At 44.0% G+C, this 25,537-nt stretch overlaps 2 protein-coding genes across 3 annotated transcripts in view; one reads left to right on the top strand and one right to left on the bottom strand.

The window, feature by feature from the left end:
- Window positions 1-6: 6 nt before the first annotated feature.
- GAMT (guanidinoacetate N-methyltransferase) lies at window positions 7-10,409 on the bottom strand. The gene is made up of 6 exons (XM_063290857.1): window positions 10,126-10,409; window positions 6,714-6,859; window positions 5,675-5,738; window positions 5,018-5,085; window positions 1,029-1,139; window positions 7-291 (listed from the first exon to the last, which is right to left on the bottom strand). The coding sequence occupies exons 1-6, from the start codon at window positions 10,292-10,294 to the stop codon at window positions 154-156; spliced, it is 696 nt and encodes a 231-aa protein (XP_063146927.1). The 5' UTR covers window positions 10,295-10,409; the 3' UTR covers window positions 7-153.
- A 1,979-nt stretch (window positions 10,410-12,388) lies between these two features.
- The window catches only part of DAZAP1 (DAZ associated protein 1), a 52,085-nt gene continuing 38,936 nt past the window's right edge, over window positions 12,389-25,537 (top strand). Inside the window, exon 1 of one of the 2 annotated variants that reach the window (XM_063290855.1) lies at window positions 12,389-12,712. In XM_063290855.1, the coding sequence (XP_063146925.1) occupies window positions 12,681-12,712 (32 nt within the window). In that variant the 5' untranslated portion in view covers window positions 12,389-12,680. The remainder of the gene's footprint in view (window positions 12,713-25,537) is intronic. The other variant, XM_063290854.1, reaches the window with a different exon arrangement.

Here is a 25,537-nt window from a genome sequence, read left to right as displayed (position 1 = left end):
CGATCCAAAGTGGTTCTTTGACATGTTAATTTTCGCCTCGCCCGTCTGCCAAGAGAAAACAACATTTCCTCTGGCTGCTTGGAGACGGCTGGTGTCTGCTGCCAACACAGCGGTCCCTTTTCTGATCCTCCTCCCTGGGGAGAAAGATCGCATCTATTTGAGGATGGCAGGGGTGATCACCTTGGGGAAGGCATAGTATCTGCAGTCAGCCGGAGGAACAAGGTCCATAACGGTAGTGTGGATGTTCTTGGCCTCAAAGCCGGCCTCCACCAGGTGCACAATTTGTGTTTCCTAAGGGAAAAAAAATCAAAGGGAAATTTACACTGGGTTCACACAACAGACTAAGCCACAGTTTAAATAAACCACAACTGGCTGGATTCACATGAACATAACCCTGGGTGAAGAGCTTTTTTCCCAACCAATTGCAGTAAAGCCAACTGTGGCTTAACATGACCCACAAATCCTAGCGATAAGGCCGTTCTTCGCCAAGACCTCCTTCCGCGTGTGAGAGGCGAAACTGGTTTGACATTTTATTCAGCTAGAAGAAAACCACAGCACGTGCCTCTATCAGCACAAGTATTTGGTATAAACCACAATAACCTCACACGTGTCATGGCATTCCTTGACTGATGGGAATACACAATTTGGGTTATTTGTCCAATGAGGTCATAATGCATGACATCACTTACCCCACATGCGTTATGAGGGGGGGTATGGATTTTTTGCATTATGGATTTTAATGTAGTCAGCTGCCCGGAGCCACCGTGTGTGAGTTGGGCGGCTATATAAATTTAATAAATTAAATTACGACGCTGTTGAGCAAATGATGCACACTGGGCCAGTCCATTTGCCTCCTGTGAATGTCTGTGGCCAGAAGCCAGTGGTGTTTAAGAAGTCAATTGTTCGACTCAAATTCTTGCGAATGATGCACGTTTCCTACATCGCTTGCTCCTTCTGTTATGATGTCCCTGTGCAAGGGACGTGACCCCGCGGGAGCCTCCTGCACAGCGGCCTTTCCCTGCTCTTACCTGGAACATCCTCTTGATGTCCGAATACTTGCTCTTCAGCAGGTCCCCCCAGGATGTCAAGTTGCAATAGGTGAAGACCCCACCCGGCTTCAGAAGGCGATAGGCGTGAGCCTGCAGGGACGAAAGGAGGGGTTGAGGGGTGGGATGCCCCAGAATCTGTGGCTTGGAAAGAGAAATTCAGCTCCCAGATCAGGTGCAGCTTCAATCATACGGTCATGACCTCCATCTCGACTTTTCTAACCACACCCTTTTTTGTTACCCGAGGGTTCCATGGTGGTCAAAAAAGTCAAGGCGGCAGCCATGAGCATGCAACCACGAGGCACGTTAAAAAGTATAAAGCTTTGTGGTTGCCGTCTTGACTTTTTCCGATGCATGTAAAAAAAGAGCGGGGCTTTGATCACATGGTTGTGGCCAACACCTGGACTTCCCCCTTGCAGGCACCCCTACAATGCCCGTTGCCACATCCGGAGAGCAGTTTGAAGGGGGAGTGTGGGCATGTGGGGGCCTCCAGAGGGCAGATGCAGAACTCGGTGGAGATGGCAGAGAGGTAGACTTCTGATCGATCGAACAATGGCAGACTCGGCTGCCCTGAACGAGGGGGCTCTTCTGGGCTGAAAACATTTGCCGTTGTGGCAAGCAGCTTCACCAAGTAGGAAAGAATCAGCTGGGTCTTCTACAGAGCTGATGGACTACAATGCCCACGATCCTTTGCCATTGGCCATGCTAACTGGGATCTATAAGAGGGCAGAGTGCCAAACATCTTGCCTCTGGATCAGGCAACTATCCAGCCCAGCATTCCTCAAGCTTTTGACCCTGGAGGAACCCTTGAAATAATTTTCAGGTCTCACTCGGGAACCCTGGCATAAAACTCTCAAAACCCACAACAGCTTCACCATGCAACTCACTTCTAGCCTACATAATCCATGTTTTACAACATTTACGACTGCAGCAAAGCGGCAGGCCGGCAGCTGAGTCACGGCACGTAAACATTCCCACTGCTGCAAATGCCAGCATCGTGCAAAGTTTTTTTCCCCCCCCCCAATCATGATCTCTTGCAAACCCATTGAGAAAGGCTGTTCTACCTCCCCTCTTGGCAGAAGGGGCCCATTTCCTTTGGCTTCCCCAAAGCAGGAAGGAAATGCCTGGGCAGCCCCTGCAAATGAGGGCCAGCGCCACCACTCTGCCAGAACCGAGCTGGGACACCCCCTCCTGCAGGGCAGTACTTTAGTGCCACACGCTGAGCAGCTGGCTGAACTCAACTCGTTGGGGGCATTCCTTCCGTGGACAACGGACAGGCCACGTGTTCCAGAGGAAGCAAATAGTTTTGACCATTTGCTTCTTGGTATGCGACTGCTATGGAAAACCAGACCGGCAGAAGGGACTGAAAGGGCCGTGTGGTATTTCCTTATCTAGGAAGGGGGGAAACCTTTGAGCTGCAAAAAAGATAAAAACTCGTTCAAGCTGAGCTCACCTTCAGAAACTACAAGGATAACTTTGTTCTGGGTGCTTTGACCACAGTTTGCTGTTGCTTTTCACTTGCCCCTCTAGTCCTGGCATTTCCTAGTGGTCTTCCATCAAATACTAATTCTAGGTCTGACTCTGCTTAGCTTTGGGTTTTTGTTCACCAAAGGTTGGCTAGGTGCCTAGGTCGTAATTGGTCCAGAATGCAGGATGGCAGCTGCGGGCAACAACAGACAACTTTTTTCTCTTGCTTCCATCTGCGCCCAACCCGGATTGCAGTTCCAGTGATCTGAGCTTGCTAGCTGTGTTGATACAACACATTTGGGCTAGTTGCCCATTCACACATTCTCTAGTTCCCACAGTTCTGTACCAGAAAATAGCCAAATTGGTTGAGTTCACCCAATATTAGGTAAAGGTAAAGGTTTCCCTTGACGTAAAGTCCAGTCGTGTCTGACTCTAGGGGGCGGTGCTCATCTCCGTTTCAAAGCCTTGGAGCCGGCGTTGTCCATAGGACACTTCCGGGTCATGTGGCCAGCATGACTCACGGAACGCCGTTACCTTCCCGCCGAAGCGGTACCAATTAATCTACTCACATTTGCATGTTTTCGAACTGCTTGGTGTGCAGAAGCTGGGACGAGCAACGGGAGCTCACCCCGCCGCGCGGTTTCGAACCGCCGACCTTCCGATCGGCAGCTCAGCGGTTTAACCCGCAGCGCCACCGCGTCCCTTCCACCCAATATTACATACCCACAAATAGCCAACACAGGTTAAATGCCAAACAAGCTTTGCATATTCTGAAAAGGCATCTCCCAATTCCTTACCTAACCTAGTTAGGCGTATGAACAGAGCCAAAATTTACCATTTGAACATAAGTAACGGAGGAGAACCAAAGGCTGGTAACAATATTTTCTCTTACTGTTATATAGGAACTTGGCACAGCAGGTGGCTGACCTTGGCAGAGCTTGAAAAAAGACCAAACTTGGTTAAATCTTGGATGGGAGACCACCAGGAAATGCCCAGAGCTGTAGATTGGGAAGTAAATCCACACACACATATGCATAAACACTTGCTGGTACTTAGGGCTCCTCCTTTCTCCATTATGATTTAATGCCCATTCACTTTTTAAAATTTGAATTTAGGGCCTAACTTGGTAATCAGAGAAGCTTTCAGGCTCTCACTTTGAAAGATGTGATGTGGGAGGGATGAACATCTGGGATCAGGGAGGTTGAATGTCAAATGCTCTCTCTATACGTTACCCACATGCTTATAAATGGACGTAAATGCCATACTGTTCCATTGTCCACTGTCCAGCCAATATTTATTTATTTATTTGGGGCTCACTTACCGATCATTCGTTCAGCGACCATTCAAAGTTAAGACAGAGCTGAAAAAATAACTTTACGACCCATTTACAACCATTTAAGACCTTCGCAGTGTCCCTCAGTCATGTGATCACTATTACAATTAGTACGCGTTGTCCTGTGCCTGACCTGTGGTTTTTTCTTTTTTTTCCCCCCTTGCAGAGCAGACGGATTGGAGAGAAAGGGATCACAAGAGAGTAAGCTATTTGCTCTTTTACACATTGAGAGCAATGTGATCGCACCGGTAGCCCAAGGCTGGGAGCTGCAGGCACACTACACAAACAGCTTACAGTACTCTCTTGAAATCCCTTCCTCTCTAATATCTCTGCTTTGTGAGGCAGCGTTGAAAACAGTGTTTTAAGCAGCTAAAGGTTTACTGGCCAAGAAGCTGATTAGTCTTTTCCCCACTGTTACAGTTCTGCCAAACTCCCCACATCAAACTTTCCTGACCATTAATTTTCATAGTTCAAAACATTGCTTTAGGCTGGCTGGGGAATTCTGGGAGTCCATGCATCTTAAAGTTGCCAAGTTTGAAAAACACTGCTTCATGCTCTGCTCTATAATCTTTAAGTTTTTTTTTAAAGTCTCACAAACCTTAACCATTCTCTTGTCATGAGAATCCAAGACAAAAGACAACTTGCTTCCAGTTTCTTGTTTTGTAAACTTAACTGAGCATTATAACAAAAGCTTCACCAGAGGGCTCCCTGATTCAAACAAGAGCTAATTAGAGGCTTCCCAAAAAATTCCAGAAGGGTCAGATAGAAAGATTTCATGTCCTTCTGACTATTTTGGGGAAGCATCTAATTAGCTTGTTGCTTGTCCCAAGCAACTGGTGCTAAGAGATAGACTGCCCCTGTGCATGGAGGGTCCATTTAATCTTTGGACCCAACAGCCATCATCTGGATCTCTCCCTGGAAGTCTGCCTACCTGTCCTCATGCAATCTGCAGAGGATGAACGAAAAACACCTGGAAAACCTACTTTGCCTCCAAATACTACTCAGGATTTCCAGGTTCCTGTCCTTCCACCTTTAAGGGAGCTTTCCTCATCCAGGCAGCCCCCACGTGTGTTGCAACTACAATCCCCAGAGTTCTCAGCCAGATGAGCTGGGGTCATTGATTTCCCCCCCCCCAAAAAAATCAATCCACTTTCAATCATGCTCATCTCACCTTGATGAAGCCAAACTGATGGGTGTGCCAGGTATCTGCCGACAAGGGGTAAGTGTCGTAGAGGATTCCTGCATATGAAAAGCCAATGTTTGGGTCTCAAGAAAGAAGGACATCATGGCACAATACCCATTTTCCGCTGGCTGGGAGTGGGGCGCTCCTTAAGTGGACTTTTGGAGGTGTTCCTCTATGTCCCATGAGCCCCAGCCACTATCGCCAACAATCAGGAACAGTGGGGGACCCGGGAGGGCCCTTCCCGTCTTCAGTGCAGTTTGGCTCTGCAATGTACTGTTGTCTGTTCGTTTATTTATTTGCTAGTTCAAGATCCCAAAATCACTCCCTAACCCCATCTTCCCACCTCTTCCCTGTGAGTGAGGCTGCTCTAAGAGAGGAGGACTGGGGAATTCTGGGAGTTGAAGTCCACACATCTTAAAGTTGCCAAGTTTGAAAAATACATTTCTAGACTGTAACAATTGGAGGAATTGGCCATTGGAGGCATCAGCATGATCCTCAATTTTCACTTTTCCTCTGGAAAAGTTCCCTTCCCTCGCCTTGGCAATGCCAGCATGAAGAATTCTGGGAGTTGAAGTCCACACATCTTAAAGTTGCCACGGTTGAGAAACACTGGCTTAGAGAAATGGAGGCAAACCTGTTTCTTACCGTTAAAATGTTCATTTGGCAACGTTGGTGCGACGTCTTCCCACAGGCCTTTTAACGGGACCACCTGGGGAGGCAAGGGGGAGATGGGGTGCCGTCAATGAAGAACCCAGCCCAGATGTTGGGAAAACATACCCACATTTTAGGGCAAAGTGTCTTTGTAAAAAGAAAAAAAAATGTTTGTAATGCAGGAAAGCGAGGGAAAAAAAACCACACATAAAATACAGCCTTCAGATCAGGGCCCTCAGCAATCCAGTCTCAAATGTGGGTCTTCCCTGGCAGAAACACAACTCCTTCCAAAGACAGTTGGAATTTTTTTAAAAGATGAGGAGGAGATTCCCCTCTTATTTGCCTGATTTTGGGGGACCCTGGAAGTCACCCTCTGTTAGCCCTGCAAGGTAGTCCAGACAAGAAGCACTAACCATGAGTCCTAGCTCTATCTTTATTGTAAGGTTAGATTAACAAAATCTTGCAAGACTTAAAGTATTTCTCCCCTCCTTTCCTTTTACTCTCTGGAAAAGTAGGGAGGATCCCTTCTGAGATGCTTCCCACGCCCTCCCTCCTCCTGTGGGCTGAGGTACCTTTTACGTGCTGGCTGTCCAGCCTGCGGCTCTCCCTCCTGTCTCCCGAGGTCCTTCCCACAGACCATTACATCCTCTGTCTGTTCACACTGCCCAGTTTAGAGCCAGAATACTGAGCTGTATTGTTGCGGGGGAGGGGGGTGCAGTGGGCTTTGTATTTGGGGTTTTATTTTTGTAAGCCACCCAGAGCCACCGTGAGTTGGGCAGCCATATAAATCTTTTTAATGAACAAACAAACAAATAAACAAACTACTTCATGGAACTGGTAGCATCACTTCCCATCCCCATTCATTGCTCCTGGGCCTGCTGCTCCCCCTCCCCCATCATGTGTCGTGGTGGAACCCTGAAAATGACGCACACATCATCCGCATTATTTGCGCAATGACATCATAGCACATGGGTTGCGATTCCTTTCCTGCTGGACACTCCTGCCCTCACCCACCAGGCCCCTTTGCCCCAACCTTGTGAGGCTGCGTTTCTGCCCACTCCTGCAGCCTCTGGAAGACTCCCTCGTTGCACTCGATGATCCAGTGCTCCTCGATGTCAAACTCTTCGATTTTGCTGGCAGCAATGGCCATGCCAAAGCCGACCTCCAGCACCCGGCCTCCTGGAAGGAAGATCTGGTTAGCTGAGATGGCGTGAGAGCCACACAGATGACCTTGGAGAAACTAGGCCGAGACGGTCACAGAAACATGATGTAACCCAGGAAATGAAGACACAGTTAGGAGGAAACTCAAGACTGCGCTGCCTTGACCCTCTTTGGCATAAGAGGAAGGAAAGGGGAAAATTCAGTCAGGCTTCCAAGATTTGGTGACCAGAAGCCTCTATCAATAAAGTAGACTTCCCTTCTTTCTTGAGGAATCTGCTTCCTGTCCTAGCCTCCCTTGAAGGGCTGACATATTGGCTGCTCTCAGAAAAACTAAGGAATGTCAGATCAGATTGATTCTTGGAGAGGAGCCCCAGGACTGCAGCCTAGACTGAAACAAACAGGAGGAGGAAGTGACAAACAATGTGCCTGTTTTGCCAAGAAGACATAGGTGGACATAGACCTGACCAGATGTTGAGTTCAGCTTGGAGGAGACTTTACTAACCTAGCTGGCCTTGGCAGATTATTTAAAAACAAAAAACAGGGTTACATATGATTTGCATACAGAGTGGGAAGTGAAAAAAACATCCAGGAGGTAGTTGAATGTGCAAATCACTTTTGCACTGTGGCCAAGAAAAGTGCACAGATATGTCCACCAAGTCACTAGAAGCTGAGCCTGACATCAAGCAGGCTTTCTGTTAAAAACAAAGTGCTATGGTACCTTCAGAGCCTAGAGCAGAGTTTCTCAACCTTGGGATGCTGGCTGGGGAATTCTGGGAGTTGAAGTCCATGCATCTTAAAGCTGCCAAGGTTGAGAAACACTGGCCTAGAGCCACATAGGACAAGCTGGACAATGACCCCTGGACATTCCTCACTTATCAGCCTCTTCCCCAGTCCATGCAGAGGCTATGAAAAAGTCTCACCTTAGCAACCTGGCAGAAAAACTGCATTCTAATGTGAAGGAGAATCTGGTTGCTGAGATGTCGTGCAATAAATCTGGTTAAAAGAAACTCCTGCTTTCTTGCTTTCTGTGGAATAAGCTGCCAAGAGCTCAACAGGAGTGCTCCTGTTCAAAGTTTGGACCCATCGGCACCCTTTTCTACGTTACTCCATTCCTTCACACACACAGGATTTTCACACACACTAGAATTCACAGAATTCTTCAGGAACTGTCGCCTTCTCTAGCTTGGCTCACATCACTGTTTTGCAGAAAGCTGATGTGCTGGGTTCTGGAAGAGACCTTTGCCTCTGCTCAGTGGAGCTGCCCTTATCTTGGGCCTCAGCCTGCAGCTGTCGGAAAAGGGCGAGACCCCTGAAGCACACACGCACCCCACCCCCCCGCCACCAAGCCTTTCCAGAGAGACCTTTCACCATAGAGCTATTCTTATCTCAGCTGCAGCGCAGACAACGGGGAACAGAAGCTTCTCAGCGTTGTTTCAGCCAGGAACTTGACTCTGATGGTTGTGAGCATCGATGCATATGGGTTGGTGGTGGGAGCATATTTGATCAGGAGCAAAAAAAGCACAAGAACATATCTACATCCCTACCCATCACACTATTCCCTATTGCAGCAAGCAATGTTATGCAAAGTGCAGAAAAGGAATAAGATGTAGCAACTCCAAGACATTAGAGACATTAGCTAAGACAAAGCAAAAAAGTTATATAGGTCAATCTAGGGGACTCTATATGTGTCCATACTGTTCTGTTCTTGCAAACCGTACGCAGAGTGGGGGTTAAGAAAGCTAAGAGGGCAGTTGCCTTCACATGTTTGAAGCCCCCCCTTTTGAACATGTTTCGCAATGCTCATAAAAAGGGTTGCAGTTTTGATTGTGTGAGACTGGCCACCATCTTGAAGTTTTAAATCCCCCACCCTGGAGACCACCCCCAGCTGCAGGCATTGCCTTTTGAGCTTTAAACATCTCCTTTCTCTTGGTGGCTAGGGAACGCTGGGAGTTGAAGTCCACACATCTTAAAGTTGCCATGGTTGAGAAACACTGATCTAGCCAGACATCCAATTTTCCCTTGGAGGAAGGGAAAAATCCTTTATTTCATATAGCTCCAATTCTGGGAGTTGAAAAGTCCACACATCAATAAAGTTGTCAGGGTTGAGAAACACCGGTCAAAATGTTTCAGGAAACGTTATCTCTAAGGGGCTGATTTTCTCTGAGTCTATGAAAAATTGCTGATTCCTTCCAAGGAAAATCCCAAACCTGTAAGCAAGCACCGTTCAGGGATGTTTACTCTCCAGTAAGCACTGGAATTCTATCTTAACACGGAGCTTTTTTTTTTCATTGAACAAGGATACCCCCATTTTCTTAAAGGGGATCAAAGCAGTTCTGAACAATTAAAATATAAAAAGTGGCGTTTTTTGGAAAACCAAACTGTCTCAGCCAAGTGATCGATGCCAAACACCAGCTTTGGTGTCAGTGCATCTTTACAAGATGCTGTGGGATCAAAAGAAGAGAGCCAGTTTAGTCTAGTGCAGTCCTTCTCAACCTTTTGACCCTGGAGGAACCCTTGAAATATTTTTCAGGCCTTGGGGAACCCCTGCACATTCAGGCTCAAATATAGGCCAGAAGTTACAAAATTATATTTGTTTCATGGGTAGGCCTGTATAGATGCATTCACAGTGTTCTTAAACTGAAAATAAAGAAACTTACCTCTTTAATGTGAAGTTGCCCAAATTTGAAATAATTTTTTAAATAAATCCTGATCTCCCAGGGAGCCCCTAGTGACCTCTCACGGAACCCAAGGGTGCCACAGAACCCTGGTTGAAGAACCCTGCTGGGAGTTGAAGCCCACCCATCTTAAAGTTGCCAAGGTTGAGAAACCAGGAGACTATGAGTTCTAGTCCCACCCAGCATGAAAGCCGGCTGGGTGACCTTGGGCCAGTTCCTCTCTCTCAGCCCAACCCACCTCACAGGATTGTTGTTGTGGGGAAAATAGGAGGAGGAAAGAGTATTAGGTATGCTCGCCGCCTTGAGTTATTTATAAAAATAATAAAGGTGGGATAAAAAAATATTTTTTTAAAAAGGGAGGCATGAAAAGTCTCCTGGTTTTGTGCATTCCCTAAGGACAATGCATCTATGGAACTCACTGCCACAAGGTGGCTTTAAAAAGGAAGGGATGAGCAGCCACTGACCTGAAGAGCCAAACTGGGAAAAGAGTCAGGGAGAGGAAGAGGCTTAATGTCTTTAAGGCTGATTCTGAATTGAGGCCGGAAGACTGAGCGGATAGCAACAGCCTAGACACGGTGGCTACAGAACATGTCACGGAGCTGATCCTACCTCGGGAGGCCACCATGGTGGCAAGGCTGTGCATGTAGGGGGTTTCCCAGCGCTCCATCACCGGCTTCCCCAGGATTTCCAAGCGAGTGTCTGCTGGATTGAAGCCCGCCATGGCTTCCTTCCAAGAAGGCTTACAATTTTCTCCTTCCAAAAAGATGGGACAAGTCATCTCACAAGGCCTAAGAGCTAGAGGGTGAGAAAAGATTGGAAGAGGCTGGGGAGCTAGAGAGATCAAACAGGACCAGCTGGGCTTCTGGCTCAGCTTGAAATAGATAAGGGGGTGGAGCAGGGGAAAAGCTGAGTTGCAAAGGGGAGTTTAAGTGGGGAGGGGGAAGTTGCAATTCCCGCTTGGAAGTGGGACGGCAGAAGGAGACATCTTCTGGAGAAACGGAACAATTGCAGATCCCCAGGCCTAAATGGCTATTATTATCGGGCAGGCATGAAGTGAGAACATTTGGGAAACGTCAAAGCCACTGAAGTTGGGCTGGTTTTTCTAATCGATAAAAATGGGGGTGTAGGACAGGTGAAAGTAGTGTAATCCTTCGTACTGCTAAGAACTGACTTTAAAAAATACCGATTGGCTTATTGGTCCACTTTGACAGGGCAATCTGTCATGAGTAAGGATGGCGAGCAGGGGGCTCCCATCCAGACTGTTAAGCGCATGCGTAGCACTGAGGAATTGGGCAGCCATTCAAAGAGACACAGATCGGGACCGCCTTAACCTTTGGGGTTTATATGTCTGGGTTTTTCCCACGCTTCTTTAGTTTGTTAGGATTCCTGTTATGTACAAGCAATAAAACATTAGAGACCAGTTCCTTGTCTCAGCGTGGTTCCTGGCTGTTAGGACACAATCGGATGTTCTGAACTTATCTTAACGGTTGATCTGGCTCCATTTTAATGAATGATTAATTAACTTAGTTTCCCATCCTTCCTCAGAAGAAAGGCATTCTTGTGTAGTCTGCACAGGTGAACTTTAGAAGGAAAATATAGCAAGCCCTTTGTCACTGTAAAATCAAACTAAGATTGCAGCCCTAACTAGATGTTAGTGGGGTATCAGGAAGAATTTCCTAACAAAAAGCTGTTCAGAGTACCAATTTGGTGTAGTGGTTAAAGGTACTAGGCTAGAAACGGGGAGACCTTGAGTTTTAGTCTTGCCTTGGGCTCGAAGCCAGCTGGGTGACCTTGGGCCAGTCACTTTCTCTCAGCCCTGGGAAGCAGGCAAGGGCAAACCACTTCCAAAAAATCTTGCCAAGAAGATTGCAGGGACTTGTCCAGGCAGTTGCCAGGAGTGAAGACTGACTTGAAGGCATGTACACATACACAAAAAGAGACAGGTTAGTGTAGTGGTTAAGGTGCTGGGTTAGAAGCACCTAAAATACTAGCTGAATTTAATTTCATTCCCCTCAGTGAGCGTCTTCAGAGGCATGAACAACAGTTTCCATCATCTGCACTAGCCAGAAGCCATCAAGTTGAGAAAGACTGTTGTAAAGAATTTGCACACTAGCTTGAAAACTGCTATTGTGTTAATAGTATGACAACATTTTATTGTGTTTTTGTGACTTTATGGTTTTATTGTTTGCTTTTCATCACTTTGAGGGTTTTTACAGCTAAGGCAGCATACGAATAACCAATAATCCTCTTTTCCTTAGTTAACTACAGTAAATCATTTCTTCTCAACTGTACAGACTCCAACTCCCATAAAGCCTTGCGCCGAGGCGCTTCCATGCCGTTCCTCCCCCTCCTCGTTAACCAAACACAAGATACGCGGAATCCAAACCATATTTTCCCGCTTCAACGGACTACACTTCCCATATGGGCAAAGGCAGATTTCCGGAAATGAACATACTCAGGCGGTCCACTTCCTTAAAAACAAGAAAGAAAAACATTATGTTTCCCTACTCAAAGTACTACATCCCCCATCATACCCCTTGTTCTCTAAAACGGAAGTTAGGCCTCGTGTGCCGCTCTACCCGCTCCTAACAAAGCAGGGGAGCCCGTAAAGTCCGCCAGACGCAGGCTTCCTTCCTTTCCCGCCTCCCGCTTCCCTCCCGCCCGCCTTCACTGCCGGAAACCCCGTAGCAGCCAATGATATTCTTGGCGGCTGCTGGGCGGGGAAAGGAGAAGAGAGGGGGGGGGAAGGATCTCGCACCCCTATCGCGCAGGCGCATTACCCGGCTTCTTCTGCAGCGGCGGTTGGTGGCGGCAAGAGACTGGGAAGGAGATTGGGAGGGGGGAGGAAGGCAAGGCGGCGCGCGCGCGTGCGCTTGCGCAGGCGCGCGACGGCGGCGGCTCGCTGGCTGACTGTCGCCGGGCCCCTCTAGTGTGAGGTAAAGCAGAAGGCGGCGGCGGCGAGGACGGCGGCAGCTGAAGCTCAGAGGACGCCTGTGGCAGGCGGTGAACTCCAGGGGAAGAAGCGGACGGGAGGAAAGCGGCGTTCGGACCCGCCACCGCCTCTCGCCGCAGCGCCGCCGACGGAGGAGAAGGAGAAGAAGGAGGAAGAGCGGAGGGGCAGCTGACCGGGCCTACCCCCAGGCCATTCTGCCCCCGTCGCCGCCATGAATAGCGTCGGGGGCGCCGACGAGATCGGGTGAGGCCCTGAAGGCGAACAAGCGCGCGGGGGGGGGGGGCACGTGAGGGAAAGAGGAGGGCGACCGCGGGGGTCACGTGGGTAGCGAAGGTTCCCCCGGGTCACGTGGAGCCCCCCCCAAAGAGGATCTCTGTCGAAGGGGCGAGGGGGCCCTCCGCTTCTCGGCGCATGGAGCTCCCGGGGGGTGGGGGGAGTCCCCCTGCCCGGTGTCAGACTGCCCTCATGGGAAGGAGCCGGAGAAAGCCGGGGAGGCCCCGTGGGCAGCGGAGGAATCGAAGAACGATCATCCCGGGGAAGCCGAGCGCCCCTGTTTTCGCATCACAAGCGGTGGCCTCAGTGAAAGCCGCCGGCCGCTCGTTTTAAAGCGCCTCCGCACCGCCGAGCCAGGTGAATCAGTGGGGCCTGCTCGGTGCCGTGCAGTCTCTCGGCTGTTTGGGAGAGCCTACTATAAAAGACCTTCCTCTGGTCAGAGAGTGTTGGGATGGGATCGCCAAGTGCAGTGGCTTTTTTTCTCTTCCCCGGTTAACGCTTACCGCTTCGGCCTCTCCCTCTGTACCAGGGAACAGCCTGTTTCCTTGCTTTGGAGAGAGAAAGAAGTTAAAACGGTGACTGACCTTTTAAAAAGTCCTCCCCCTTCTAGTCTCCATTCTGATAATTGGGGCCCAAAGGACTTGGGAGCAAGGTGGAAAGGTCACGTGGGGACCTGGCATAGAGTGGGCCTATGAGGATCTGCTTCCTTCTTTCACTTTCTCAGGATATGAGGGGTAGGTGGTGAAAAGGGAGGGAATAATAAAAATGGTCAGTAAAGTTACGCATGCTGTGTAAATAGAGGGTGGGGAGAAATGATTCTGTTCATAATACCAAGAGCTGTTACCCTGTAAGATTCGAGGTTGGAGATTCAGGTCATCTAAAAGGAAGTGTGGGTGTGGGGGACTCATGAAGGATTAAGACAATTATATCTATCAGGGATGGCTATACAACAAAGCATGTAGTGATACTGAGATAAAACTGGCAATATGAGGAAGCCATATGGTTTGTTTGGCAGCAAGAAAAGTGATGGTGTTTAAGGTCCTTAAGGTCATGAAGCAGCATCTTGGACTAAATGTGGCAGATTTTGAAGGAAATCACTATGTTTGGGGGCAGAAACTCTTAATACTGGTCACTGAAAGAAATAATGGGGCAGGTGGTTGCTGTTGTAGTTCAGTCCCTCATTAGTGGGGAAGGGTTGACAAGAGTTATATTTGTGGTCCTATAGCAGAAATGCATTTTCTTTCCCACATTGGGCTTGAAGAGAGAAAGGATGCCAGAACAACTGTGGTATCAGAAGCTCTTTCAGTTGTTCAGTGACATGAGATCGAATGCTTGGACTTGTCTGAGCCTGATTCTAGGATCCATCTCTTCTACCACAGATATGAGAAGTTAAATTAGACCATCCAGGACCTTTGTATATGTATATATCTTTGTGTGGTACTGAAAATTTGCTTGAAAGGCTTTTCAGTGCTCTCTGGTTACTACCGTTTAATGAATACAGACTAATTACCTGCTTAGTTATGCAGTCTGTCTGTGACCATGTAGAGATATCTGTTACGGATGTTGTGACTATGTATGTATTGGAGATTTCTGATACAGATGTTGAATCCCAGTCTGCTTTTGGGTACTGGGTTTCTAACTTGTGACTCAGTGTTAGGACTAGAAAGTTGCTTTGTGCCCGCCTGCTACGGCTGAGGCCCAAGGTCATAGAGAGATGCCTTACAGTGGAGAATCTGCAACTGTTCCTTGTGTCTTCCTTGCATTCTGTTTGTTGTGAATAGATCTAATTGTCTGGTTTCTCTGCATTTTTAAGGGAGATATTGGCCAAATAACCAGTGACCTTCATCTCTTTTCTAGCACAAATGATCCTGCATAGTGTTGGGACATTTGCTGCTGTAACAGTATTATGTATCCTGTTGTTAATGGAGGATGCACACCTGTGCAGGACAGAACATTGGTGACTCATCAGTACTTCTAATGAAGTAGGAGTGTACCCCACTTGACTGGCAAAAGCATGATTGACTTTGAGCAGTCTGTATAAGAAGCTTGCAGACTAATATAAGCTGTTTTTTTAAATCCTCTTGATTTTTCTGCCTGTCCTTCTGGGTGTCCATGTTTTTTGTTCTTGGGCAGATTTCCACATAACAGCTTCTATCCTGGGAATGACTGAATTTGCAAAAGAAGGTGGAGAGCCATGAATTCTATTTCATAGAATCTTCCAAAGGACTTTATTTTTATTTTATAACCCCAAAATAGCTCGTCAGTTGTGTCATTTTGTATGTTCTCCTTAGTCACCCTTCTCCAAATATTATGCAGGATGCCTGCAGTGTATAGGAAGAGAGCTAGAGGAAAATTTTAAAACCATCACTCATTCTTTCTGCTGATATTGCAGTGAATTAAGTATAGATAACTCAGAATTGGAATATTGCTATATTAAATGAAAATTGTAGTTGAATTATATACCATAATACCGTATTTTTAGGTTGTTCCTCTTTATGTTGTGTATTTAAGCTGAAGATTAGACTTGTGGCTTGATCATAGCAGTTGCATTATCAGAAATATATTGAATCTTGAGCATTCAAACTAAGCAAGCACTAACTAACAAACTAAGCCCCTTATCCCAGGGCTGGAAACATGGATGTTGCAAATAGTTATGAGGCTTTGCATTTGGAATTTATGCTGCTTTTTAAAAAAAAAGACATGGAGCTCTTTGAAAGAGGTGCTCCAAAACATATACAAAATACCTCTTTATGGATCATTCAAGCAACCACATCTTTTTCCAGATTTCCACAGTTGCTTTGGAAAGCTGCTTTCTGCTGTTTTCCACGTGTGTGTGCATGCACAGTCACTTTGCTTCTTTTGGAAGAATGTGAACGAAAGTAGCTGCATGCAGAGATAGCAGGAAACAGCTTGCAGAGCAGACACCTAAGCTTGAAAGAAGAGATGGCTGCTTTAGCAGTGTTGAGAAGAAGTGCTTTGGAAGTGGTCCCACATGTTTTAAAGCTCCTTTATTAAATCAAACAGTCAAAACCCAGATTTTTTTTCAAACGTAGCCTCTGGTTCTCAACTGATGAGAATAAGTGACATTTGTCATTTTGACTTTTACTGTTTGCCTCTAAGTGCTGAAATGTACATTTTAAAGTTCAGATGTGTTGACATGGATGTTGTGTTCATTTTGGAAAATTGTTTTGCCTTTCCATTTTGAAAATTTGAGCCTCACATGACAAGAATAACTTACTTTTTGAATGTGTTTCATTTGAAGTGTATTTGAATTTTGTACATAGGAGAAAGGAGATTGTAGGGGAAAGGATATATCAGAAATGACCTAGATTTGTCAGTTTTTAATGATCCAAATGGATTTCTTCTGTGCGGTTGAACCAGAATAGTTGGGTTTTATAGGAAGGCTGCAATGTCCAAAATCATTGTTTTTGGACAGCATTGCTAGGCTCACTAATTGTCCAAGGCCATAATAAACTTTTGATTTTGCCTTAGTGTGTTGTATGAATCTAGCCATTAGGATTTGTAAATAAACTCAAGTAATAGTAGTACCACGCCTTAATGTAATCGATGAACCAAGTCAATGTATGTATGTTCAAATAATTAGGTTATTAACCATTTCACTATAAGAGAGATGGATCTACTATAGATTTTATTCCCAATAAGATCCTTGAGAGTTATTTTCCTTGGCCGTGTAGGAAATACTAGATCATGATGCCAATTTGATAATACGGTACAATCTCAGAATTAAAAGTGCAGGACTGTCATTTCAGTTTAAGGGGATAAATTTGCAGTTACCTTTGGGATATTTTATACATTATGATAAATATATATATGTGCTTTAAAATATTAGACCTTCTAGCAACCATTTTGTCAATTGTGACATCATTCTGAATGTTAAATAGAATTTTTTAAAGCCTACCTTGTGGGTTGTGATGCTGACTGCATTGGAGTGATCATATCTTGAGGTTTATGCCCACTTGTGTAGTAATTTTATATGAGCTGGCAACCTTTCGTTTATTATATCTTTCTTCAGAACCAAGAAACTCTAATTAAACTCCAAGATACTAAACCAAATTCAACCCATGATTTCAGATCCTGACTTATTCTGAAGTTATTAAACATAGTTTCATAATGGAAACAAAGTAGGAAATTGAATGTATTTTTAAACTTTTGTTTACTGGGTTATGCAAGAAGAGTGAAGGGATTACATATGGGGGAATGGTTTGTTCGTCTTTCCTGAAGATGTAGAGAGAAAGGGTTAATTCAAATTGGCAGACTATGATTATTGGTACAAAACTGAACTTTCAGGGAACGTGTGTCTGCTTTCCTGAGTCTTTTTTTACTTGTCTTTTTAGAGCTGAACTATCCTTTAGCATGATTCACATATTATGCCAAACCATCTTTCCCTAATCTTAAGTGCTCTTCAACTGCTGTAATTTCCCAGCTAGTCTAACCATTGCTGAAAATTTGGGGAATTTATCCAAACTTCTGGAGGATGCCCAAGTTGGAGAGAGCTACTCAGGAACTGGTCAGTTTTAATGAGAATTTGAATAAGTCACAGTCACAGGAATCACACATGGTTAAACTTTAAACCATGGCTAATGAACCACAGTGAAAAAGTTCACAGAGCTAAAACTAGAAAAAGCACAGTATGGGTTATGGTAGTATATAAACCCAGTCTCTGTATTTGATTCGGCCCAGTATTTTAATTTTTTTTTATGTGGAGGGTACAAATGTTTTTAAGTAAACAAGAAACCAATTAACAAAAATATTTGAGAACTGGATGGAAGAGTTGTCCATCCTGATCCTATGCATACAAGTTCCACCAGGTTCAGTGATGGTAGTGGCAAATAGTTGTTGGTAGCATTATAGTCTTAATGTGTTTTGATGGAGAATATTTGTATGGTTATTTAAATTATTTATTCAAACTTATTAAAGCTTAGTGATATTATTGAGTTCGTAATTGATCACATTTGCTTGGCTTCTGCCTTCTTTTGTGGGTTTCAGTTTGGTACTTTAAGCTAGCTTTTTGTTAAAGAAAATATTACTTAAAATAAATCTACCAAAAATATCATCAACATCAAAACTTTATTTTAGCTATAAGGCTACCAGTCAGATACAGATTAAAAACTACAAAGTTTTTTACTACATATAAATGAGCAGGATGTAAAAAGGTAGATTGGACAGCCCAGAGGGCTGTGAGCTAACCTAAATATTCTTGAAAGAAAGATTTGTTCATTTTTGGCAGAATACATGATCAGTGTGTGAGATATTGAATGGAAAAGCTTGACACACATAAGCAAGAGGACCCCACCAAAAAACAAACAAACAAACAGCCCAGGAAACCTCAGCAGTCCTACCTGTATGATGTCATGATATAATTATCAATGGACTTGTGGCCTTTGATTACTTTGGAATTTTTTCTTTGCTCATCTACATTTTTATTTTATTATTACTTTTTTACACACTTTTCTTCAGGCTGTGGCATTCGTTAATTCTGCATTTACTCAGTGTACCAGAATTCATCCATCACAGAGTCAAATACCCAAACTCTCTTAGCTTGTGCTAATCTATTGAGCCATGTATAAATAGCAGCACTGTGTTTATATACAGCTGCTCTGCTTGACCTCAGAAAACCTTGTCTTTTTTGTCTGAATATTTATCAAGGTGTCTAGAAATAATGTCAAGTGGAGCTGAGAGGCTGAAATGGCCACTGAGAAGGGACAATATCTGCACTCACTCTACTGTGTGATGTGTCAGAAATGGTTGCACATAAGCAGTCAAATACAAGATAGCTAGTGCACCAGTAAGAATTTTTGATGATTCAGAATATCAATGTTATTGCATTTTATGCTGCTTTTACTCCAAGATTTTCTTAGTTAAAAATCCAGTTTCTAGTGAATATGCAAGGTGGTTTGAGACTACATATTTCTGGTCCCACCTCTTTGCAGAGAGATACTTGGTTTTAGAAAATGTGCATTTCTATTTTTGTAATGTTAATTGAGGTTTTTTGCCTTTAGTCCATTTAAAGAAGAAAGAATAAATGGCTTATAAAAATAAAACAATAGAGAAGATACTTGAGGAAAATCAGAGGAAAGAAAATTTGGCTCCATTTTCAGAATTCCTTAGATTTTGTGATTTCCACTCTTATCAGTTAGTATGCCATTTGGATGATCTTGCACAGTTTATAATCTCATAGCTCAGTTTAATATAATATGGAAATACTAAATTTCTGTCACTCTTGTTAGCAAGGCTTAGTAGGCAGCTCCCATCAGCCTTAGCCAGCAAGTCTGTTAGTCAGAAATGTTGGATGTTGTAATCTAATAGTAGCTATAGTATAAGCATACTACACCAACAGACTGGTGCTCTGAATTTGAAAGGGTACAGAAAAGGAAATACCTTTTTCTCACATTTCAGATGGTTTGGAGGAACCTATAAATGGCTCTAGTCAGAGAAGACATCCCTCATTCTCTTCTTATAACGACCTGTGTCATCTGGTTCATTGCATTTCAGAGGCTGAAAAAGAAACATTTGACTCCTGGATCTAGTATTGCACTTTTTTAAACAGGTCATCCAGATACTTTCTCTCTTTACACGTATTTTTCTGTTCAGGAATATTATTTTGCAATTCTTGGTACTATCATTACAGAGAACTAGCTTGTGTAAATTGTTTATTTATTTGATTTATACCTCACTTATTTTGTACAACTTAAGGTGCCATGTGTAATGCTCCCATCTGCTATTTTCATTGGTTGCTTCACAGTACCAGCTGATGTGTGATGCTGGCTTCTGTCCCGACTCCTGTACTTTCATTGGCTTATCTGTCACTTTATCACTTTATCCCAAGTCAGACTGTTTATACCATCTTGAACTCGGTGTTGTGGTACTTCTGCTGGACTAGCTTTCATTCAGGAGAGCACTATTTGATTTAGACCTGGTATACGTCATAAAGCTGTGGCCTGTGCCTTTTCCTTTTCTGGTGATACCCACATGACAGTGTCATTCTTGCTCCTATTACTTTTGTAGTTATTTGTGCATGGGTCCTAGCTGTCTAATGGCAGCCATTCCCAGGATATAGCTCATTTGTTCTATAGATCCAGTGCCATCAGAATCAAGATGGATCAAGACAAAGGCATTAATAATTAGAGCAGTTGGCTTTCTTTTATCTTGGTGACTGAAGAAAATAGAAATACAAGTGCCTTCTCTGCACTAGGAGACTCCTGTTGTTAATTTTTTTTTATTAGTTTTGGAAGGTGGGAGTAGAGTGGCCCTACCATGAATGACACAATCACTGCTTGAGCTGCAATATTATGACCTCAGTAACAGCCTCATTACTACTGTGGTGTCATACATATCAGAGTGAAGAGAAAGCAAGTCATGATTCATCGTTCATTAACAGTTATATTTATGAATCATTGAGAGATGGAACTGTACCTCTTTCACAAGTTTCCTAGATGTCCTCTTCTCAGTTTGATTAATAATTATGCCAGTGATTGTCAATGTAGGTAGAAGATTAATTCCTTAGCCAGAACTGGGTTGCTTTGCCTTTTACTCAGAATTGTAGATTTTATGATTCTAGGCATGCATACAGAGCTACCTAGTACTTATAAAATACGCACCTTTTCCAGTTGGGCAGCTTTATATTGCCCTATATGGCTTCCCATTTCACCTTGTGAATTAGTCATATTGGTTTAATTATGCTTCTCTGTTACTCTTTATGGATACTTCCACTTCCAACCGGTACATTACTGCTTGCCAGAACTTTATAAATGTTTGCTTAATAGCAGGGGTAGCCAACGTGTGATCCTCCAGACATATTTGGGCTGAATCTTCCATCAGACTCCAGCATTAGGTATGCTTACTGAGACTGCTGGGAACTGCAATTTAACATTTGGAATGCCACATGTTGCTCATTCCTGGTTTCAAAAGTACAGCCTCCAGATATTATTATGATTATGATTTTTATCCCACCTTTTAAAATATATGTTGGTCACTGCCTCCTGTTTTCCCCACAACAACCACCCCGTGAGGTGGGTTGGGCTGAGAGAGAGGGACTGGCCCAGAGTCACCCACCTGGCTTTTGTGCCTAAGGCGGGACTAGAACGCACAGCCTCCTGGTTTCTAGGCCAGTTCCCAATCAAGGAACTCCCAAGGAGAGAACACCCCCACCAACACAAGCAGGGCAAGCCACAGTATATAAACTGAGAGCAAGGCCCCCTCCCTCTTCGCACTGAAGATGTTGCCTAGTCTGGCAATGAAACGTCTGCAAGAAAACAACAAGGCTCAGAGAGCACCAAGGACTCCACAAATTATGATCTCCCAGGGAAACCCTAGTGACCTCTTGCAGAACCCGAGGGTGCCACGGAGCCCTGGTTGAAAAACCTTGGTATAGGTCATCCAACTCCCAACGACTCTGGGCAGCTTACAATTAAAAATAAGGGGGAAAATACACAAAGAAATCACAAGTGGCCCGAAGACAGACATGCAAACAAAACCCACAAATCCTATCCGGTAGGGGCTTAGCCACCACCCTGTCCCAAAGGCCTGGGAGAATAGCCAGGCTATTAAATTAAAATTTTGCTGTTTTGAATAATCTTCCCTAGAGAAGCAACACACAATTAGGTATTTTATCATACTTAAGTTTCCTTTCAGAAGCACCTGGCCTCCCCACCTGTGGGGTTATGATATCGTTGTGTACAGGGATACTCTTATGGCCTACATGGCTTTGAGGCCTATTCTGAGTTTACCTTGTCTTGGTTTAGTGCTCATGGGATTTATTTTGTCAGGTGATTGAAGCTATAACTGTCATTGTAGTGTTTGAAAAGCATGAGGCTGTACTTGCTATGCTCTGTACTTGCCAGGCTCAGTTATATATATATATATATTTAAACTTTCTGAAGCTCTGTCCGATGAACCCTTTGACCGTGAGATTCTTACTGTTGAGTTTTGGAATAAAATAGCTACTTCACATTGCAACTGTTTATGGTTTGGGGGGATGGGGAGAAAGCCACACTAATTACAGAATGAGAAAAACAGTCTAAGAGCATGAGATGTGTTAAGTGGATTATGATTGTTTACCTACTACTTAGAGGATCCTGTTTCATTGAAGAAACACCTGGAACGTACTTGTTGCGTCACCTATCTCAATGTTGCTCCTCTGAATCCATGTTCATTTCTTTCTGAGGGAATTATTGGGATAATCTTAGAATCTTGGGGGGGGGGGGGAATCCACATTGGGCCATACTTTATTTAGACCAGACAAAATTCTTCATTAAATGAAATGTTACAGAGCAAGGGGAGCAGATGGAAAATTCAAAGAATTGGGGCAGACATTATTTTTATTTTTGTAGTAGTTTATACAACCCAGTAATTCCTTTAGGAGCAAAATTTTATTTATTTATATATTTAAAGCATTTATAGAGCCACCCATCTTGTACTGAACTCTGGGTGGCTCACAACAGGTAAAACAACATCTGCGTACAATAAAAAATATTAAAACTGCAAGTATTAAAACCTGGCACCATAGTTAAACTTTCACATGCAGTCCACCATAAAGTCCTCTCGTCAGTCTGACCCTATCGCAGCGCTTGGAGGAAAAGCCAGGTCTTAAGTTCTTTTTAGGAGGTTAAAAGGGTGGGGGCCTGCTGAACTTCAGGGGGAAGAGTGTCCCTTAAGGCAGGGGCTGCCATGGAAAAGGCATGCTTCCTAGGTCCCATAAGATGGCAACATTTAAGGGAAGGGACTAGGAGCATGCCTACCCTGTCCGATCTGGTAGGATGGACAGATGTTCTTAGGGAGAGGTGGTCCCACAGATAACTTGGTCCATACCAATAGGGCTTTAAAGATAATAACCAGCACCTTGAATTGCGCCCAGAAACTGGGAGCCAGTTCAACTCATGCAAGAGGGTTGTAATATGGGTAAAAGGGGCACCCATCACTGAATGCACCACCACATTCTGGACCAGTTGTAACTTCTGGATGGTCTTCAAGGGCAGCTCCATGTAGAACATGTTGCAGTAATCCAAACAGGAAGTGACCAAGGCATGAGTGAAATTTACTATTTCTTCTTTATAAGCATAAGAGGATTCTTATTTATTATTTATTCGATTTCTATAGCCGCCCATCTCAACAAGTGACTCTGGGCGGCTTCTGATGTTAGACTCTTACTCAGATGAGCAGGATGATCTTTAATAGTATTCCAACTTTACACCAGTTTTATCAAACTGGAATATATCTTTCTGCAGGATATGGCAATATAAATATGAAATATAAGTTACATTTCTGACAAACTACATCATCTGCAAATCTGTCAATATTATTCAGGTTTAATGCTATTAGATCCTGTTGTTATTATTCTGCTGTGAATTCAACTTCTTAATGCTGAAACATTAGTAAAATCCTGCTTTCTTCATTTGAAAAAGATTTGATGCTGTCCAAATAGCATTTTCCCCAATAGAATGCCTTCCATTGCAAAAGGAATGGACTCTCCCAGCAGTTTCACAATCCCCTGAAATCTGTGAGGAGAGTAGGAGGATTTTCTGGAACAGATCTGGGGGAAGCTGCAGGGAGAAAGATGAACTGAAAACTCATTGTTCTGTTACACTTGAGTTCACTATACAGACCCACAGCTCTTGCTTCTGAGGAAGCGGTGTTATTTTTTATGCATGATAGTTATTCTTTAAATATGCTTTTTTGGGGGGTCAAAAATACACATGTGGAATGTGTTGGTCATATATGGGTAGGGCAAGAGGGAAAATGGATGCATTCAGAGTATAATCACACTGTTACCAAATCCTGTTCACCTTCTGCCAGCTGATCCAATCCAAAAAACCGATTTCTTCTTTCCTTGAAGTTAAAGCTACTCAAAATCAGCATTATACAAAAGGACATTTGATTGTGCTCCACACTTTAGAATAGAGATAGCAGTGATAACATCACAGGTGACCTCAACCCCCCTTTTTGTAAAATTATGTTGCTTAATTTAAGTGGCAGGCCACTGAGAAACTGATTTACTGTTCTGGAAAGAAAGCAAGGAACAAATGTACAACTTTTGTTTTGCTTTAACATATTGTACTTAGAAAATAAGTCCATAATGCATTTCCCTCCCTGCTGGAAAGCCCAGGCCAGTTTGATGTCACTATGCCTGCAGTTTGTGCATTGTAGAATTTCCTACAAAAAAGCGAAGAAATTTTAGTTTTAATTAATCTCTATTTTTAATGTTGATTTTTATATTTTTAAATGTCTGTTTTTATAGATGTACTGTTTTTTATTGATTATGGTACGCTGCCCAGAGTCACTTCTCTTAGAGTCCCCACAGCTTACATAAATGACCAGAAGGATGTCAAGTGTGGCAGTATCAAATGCTGGTGAAAGATCAAGCAGTTTCAAGAGAGTTGCATTTCATTAAGTGGTCATCTATCATGGCAGTCTGAACCAGAGCCTAGGCAAAAAAGTCCAGAATAATCTCCAAGTACATCTGCAGCTGCACAGACACCACTCTCTTAAACACTTTGTTTAAGAGGTATTTGTAATAGAGGAATAGTTGGCAAAATTCCCTACAGCTGGGGCAACCTTCAGAAGTGAATAGATCATTCCCTTCTTTAAGACCAGTGGTACCATTCCAGTCATGTACCCATGTATCCATTATCTGGATTTCCCCAGTCACTCGCTTTTGGCAAGTATGAATGAGCTCAGATGATGGGCTGGATAGCTATAAATGTCCTTTTCTTTGGACTTCTTAAATTGAAAGTGATCCCTCAGGTTTAAACTAATGGGGCACTGGACATTTTATAGCAAACTAAATAAAGAACTGAAGTCAGGTTAGTGTGAAGATGAGTGATTTTATCTTCAAAATGCCTCACAAGTCTGTCTTTGTGGTTCGAGCATTGAGGTTTTGGAAGAGATGACAGTAAGCCTGCCATCCCCTCTAAGAGTTCATAGACTCCTAGAATGGAAAGAATCTTGGAGATTATATAGTCTTCTGTTTTACGACCTTAGCAACTTGCAGAAGTATGGACTTCCGACTTCCAGAATTCTCAACAGTGGCCGTACTGGCTGGGGAATTCTGGCTACTGAAGACTACTCATCATCAGGATGTTACCAAGGTTGAGAAACTTTGATCTTCTGTGCCACAAATACTGAATACTTGACTGTATGCACTGAGATGTGAATGGTCGCATTCAAGACCTTATGGTATTTGTGCTCTAATTGTCTCTGATTCCCATTTTACAGGCCAACAAGGACACTGACAGTATCACTGCTCTGGCTTCTGTAAAATCTCCCAGAACATTCAAAAAAGCATCAGTTTCTATAAGTCTCTGGGATGGGCCACCCTAATGTATTCCTCACTCTTTCAGAGAATGAGGCTACAAAGCCCCAGGTCTCCAGAGGCTGGTGTGACAATGGCTTCTCCAGTACCCAAGCTGTTCACCTCTTGTTCTTAGGCACAAATTAGATCATGCAATTACCTATACTTCGGCCTGATAACATTTTGAGACAGATTGTGGCATTCATGGAAGCTATGAAATCTCAACTTGGTCCTATTTGTGCAGCCTTACATAAATGTTGAGGTCCCCAAGGGCCACTGAACTAATTTCAGTATCACATTAGAGACCACAGCCAGTTTGGTCAGGGATGATATGGGCGGGGGGCACTAACAAGTCTTACTGATCCCAATTAGATTTTTGGAAATATTTTCTAGTGAGTGGGATAGTATTCCTGTCCCTCTGTCCCCAAATTCCATTGCTTGGACTGAGGCTGCATTTAGAAACCAAGTGGAGAAAGCTGAGTCAGATC

The sequence above is a fragment of the Candoia aspera genome, chromosome 1, assembly GCF_035149785.1.
Source record: "Candoia aspera isolate rCanAsp1 chromosome 1, rCanAsp1.hap2, whole genome shotgun sequence".
Taxonomy (NCBI): domain Eukaryota; kingdom Metazoa; phylum Chordata; class Lepidosauria; order Squamata; family Boidae; genus Candoia; species Candoia aspera.
The sequence above is the reverse complement of the archived record's forward strand: the minus strand, read 5'-3'. Positions and strand labels throughout refer to the sequence as shown.

What these genes read in the sequence shown, in the direction of transcription:
- GAMT (XM_063290857.1), bottom strand. Translation starts at nt 10,294, where the DNA reads ATGACTTGTCCCATCTTTTTGGAAGGAGAAAATTGTAAGCCTTCTTGG. An exon ending in CAGAAACGCAGCCTCACAAG is followed by an intron (nt 5,739 to 6,713) that starts GTTGGGGCAAAG and finishes TTGCCTCCCCAG; the next exon opens with GTGGTCCCGTTAAAAGGCCT. An exon ending in GCCAAATGAACATTTTAACG is followed by an intron (nt 5,086 to 5,674) that starts GTAAGAAACAGG and finishes TTTCATATGCAG; the next exon opens with GAATCCTCTACGACACTTAC.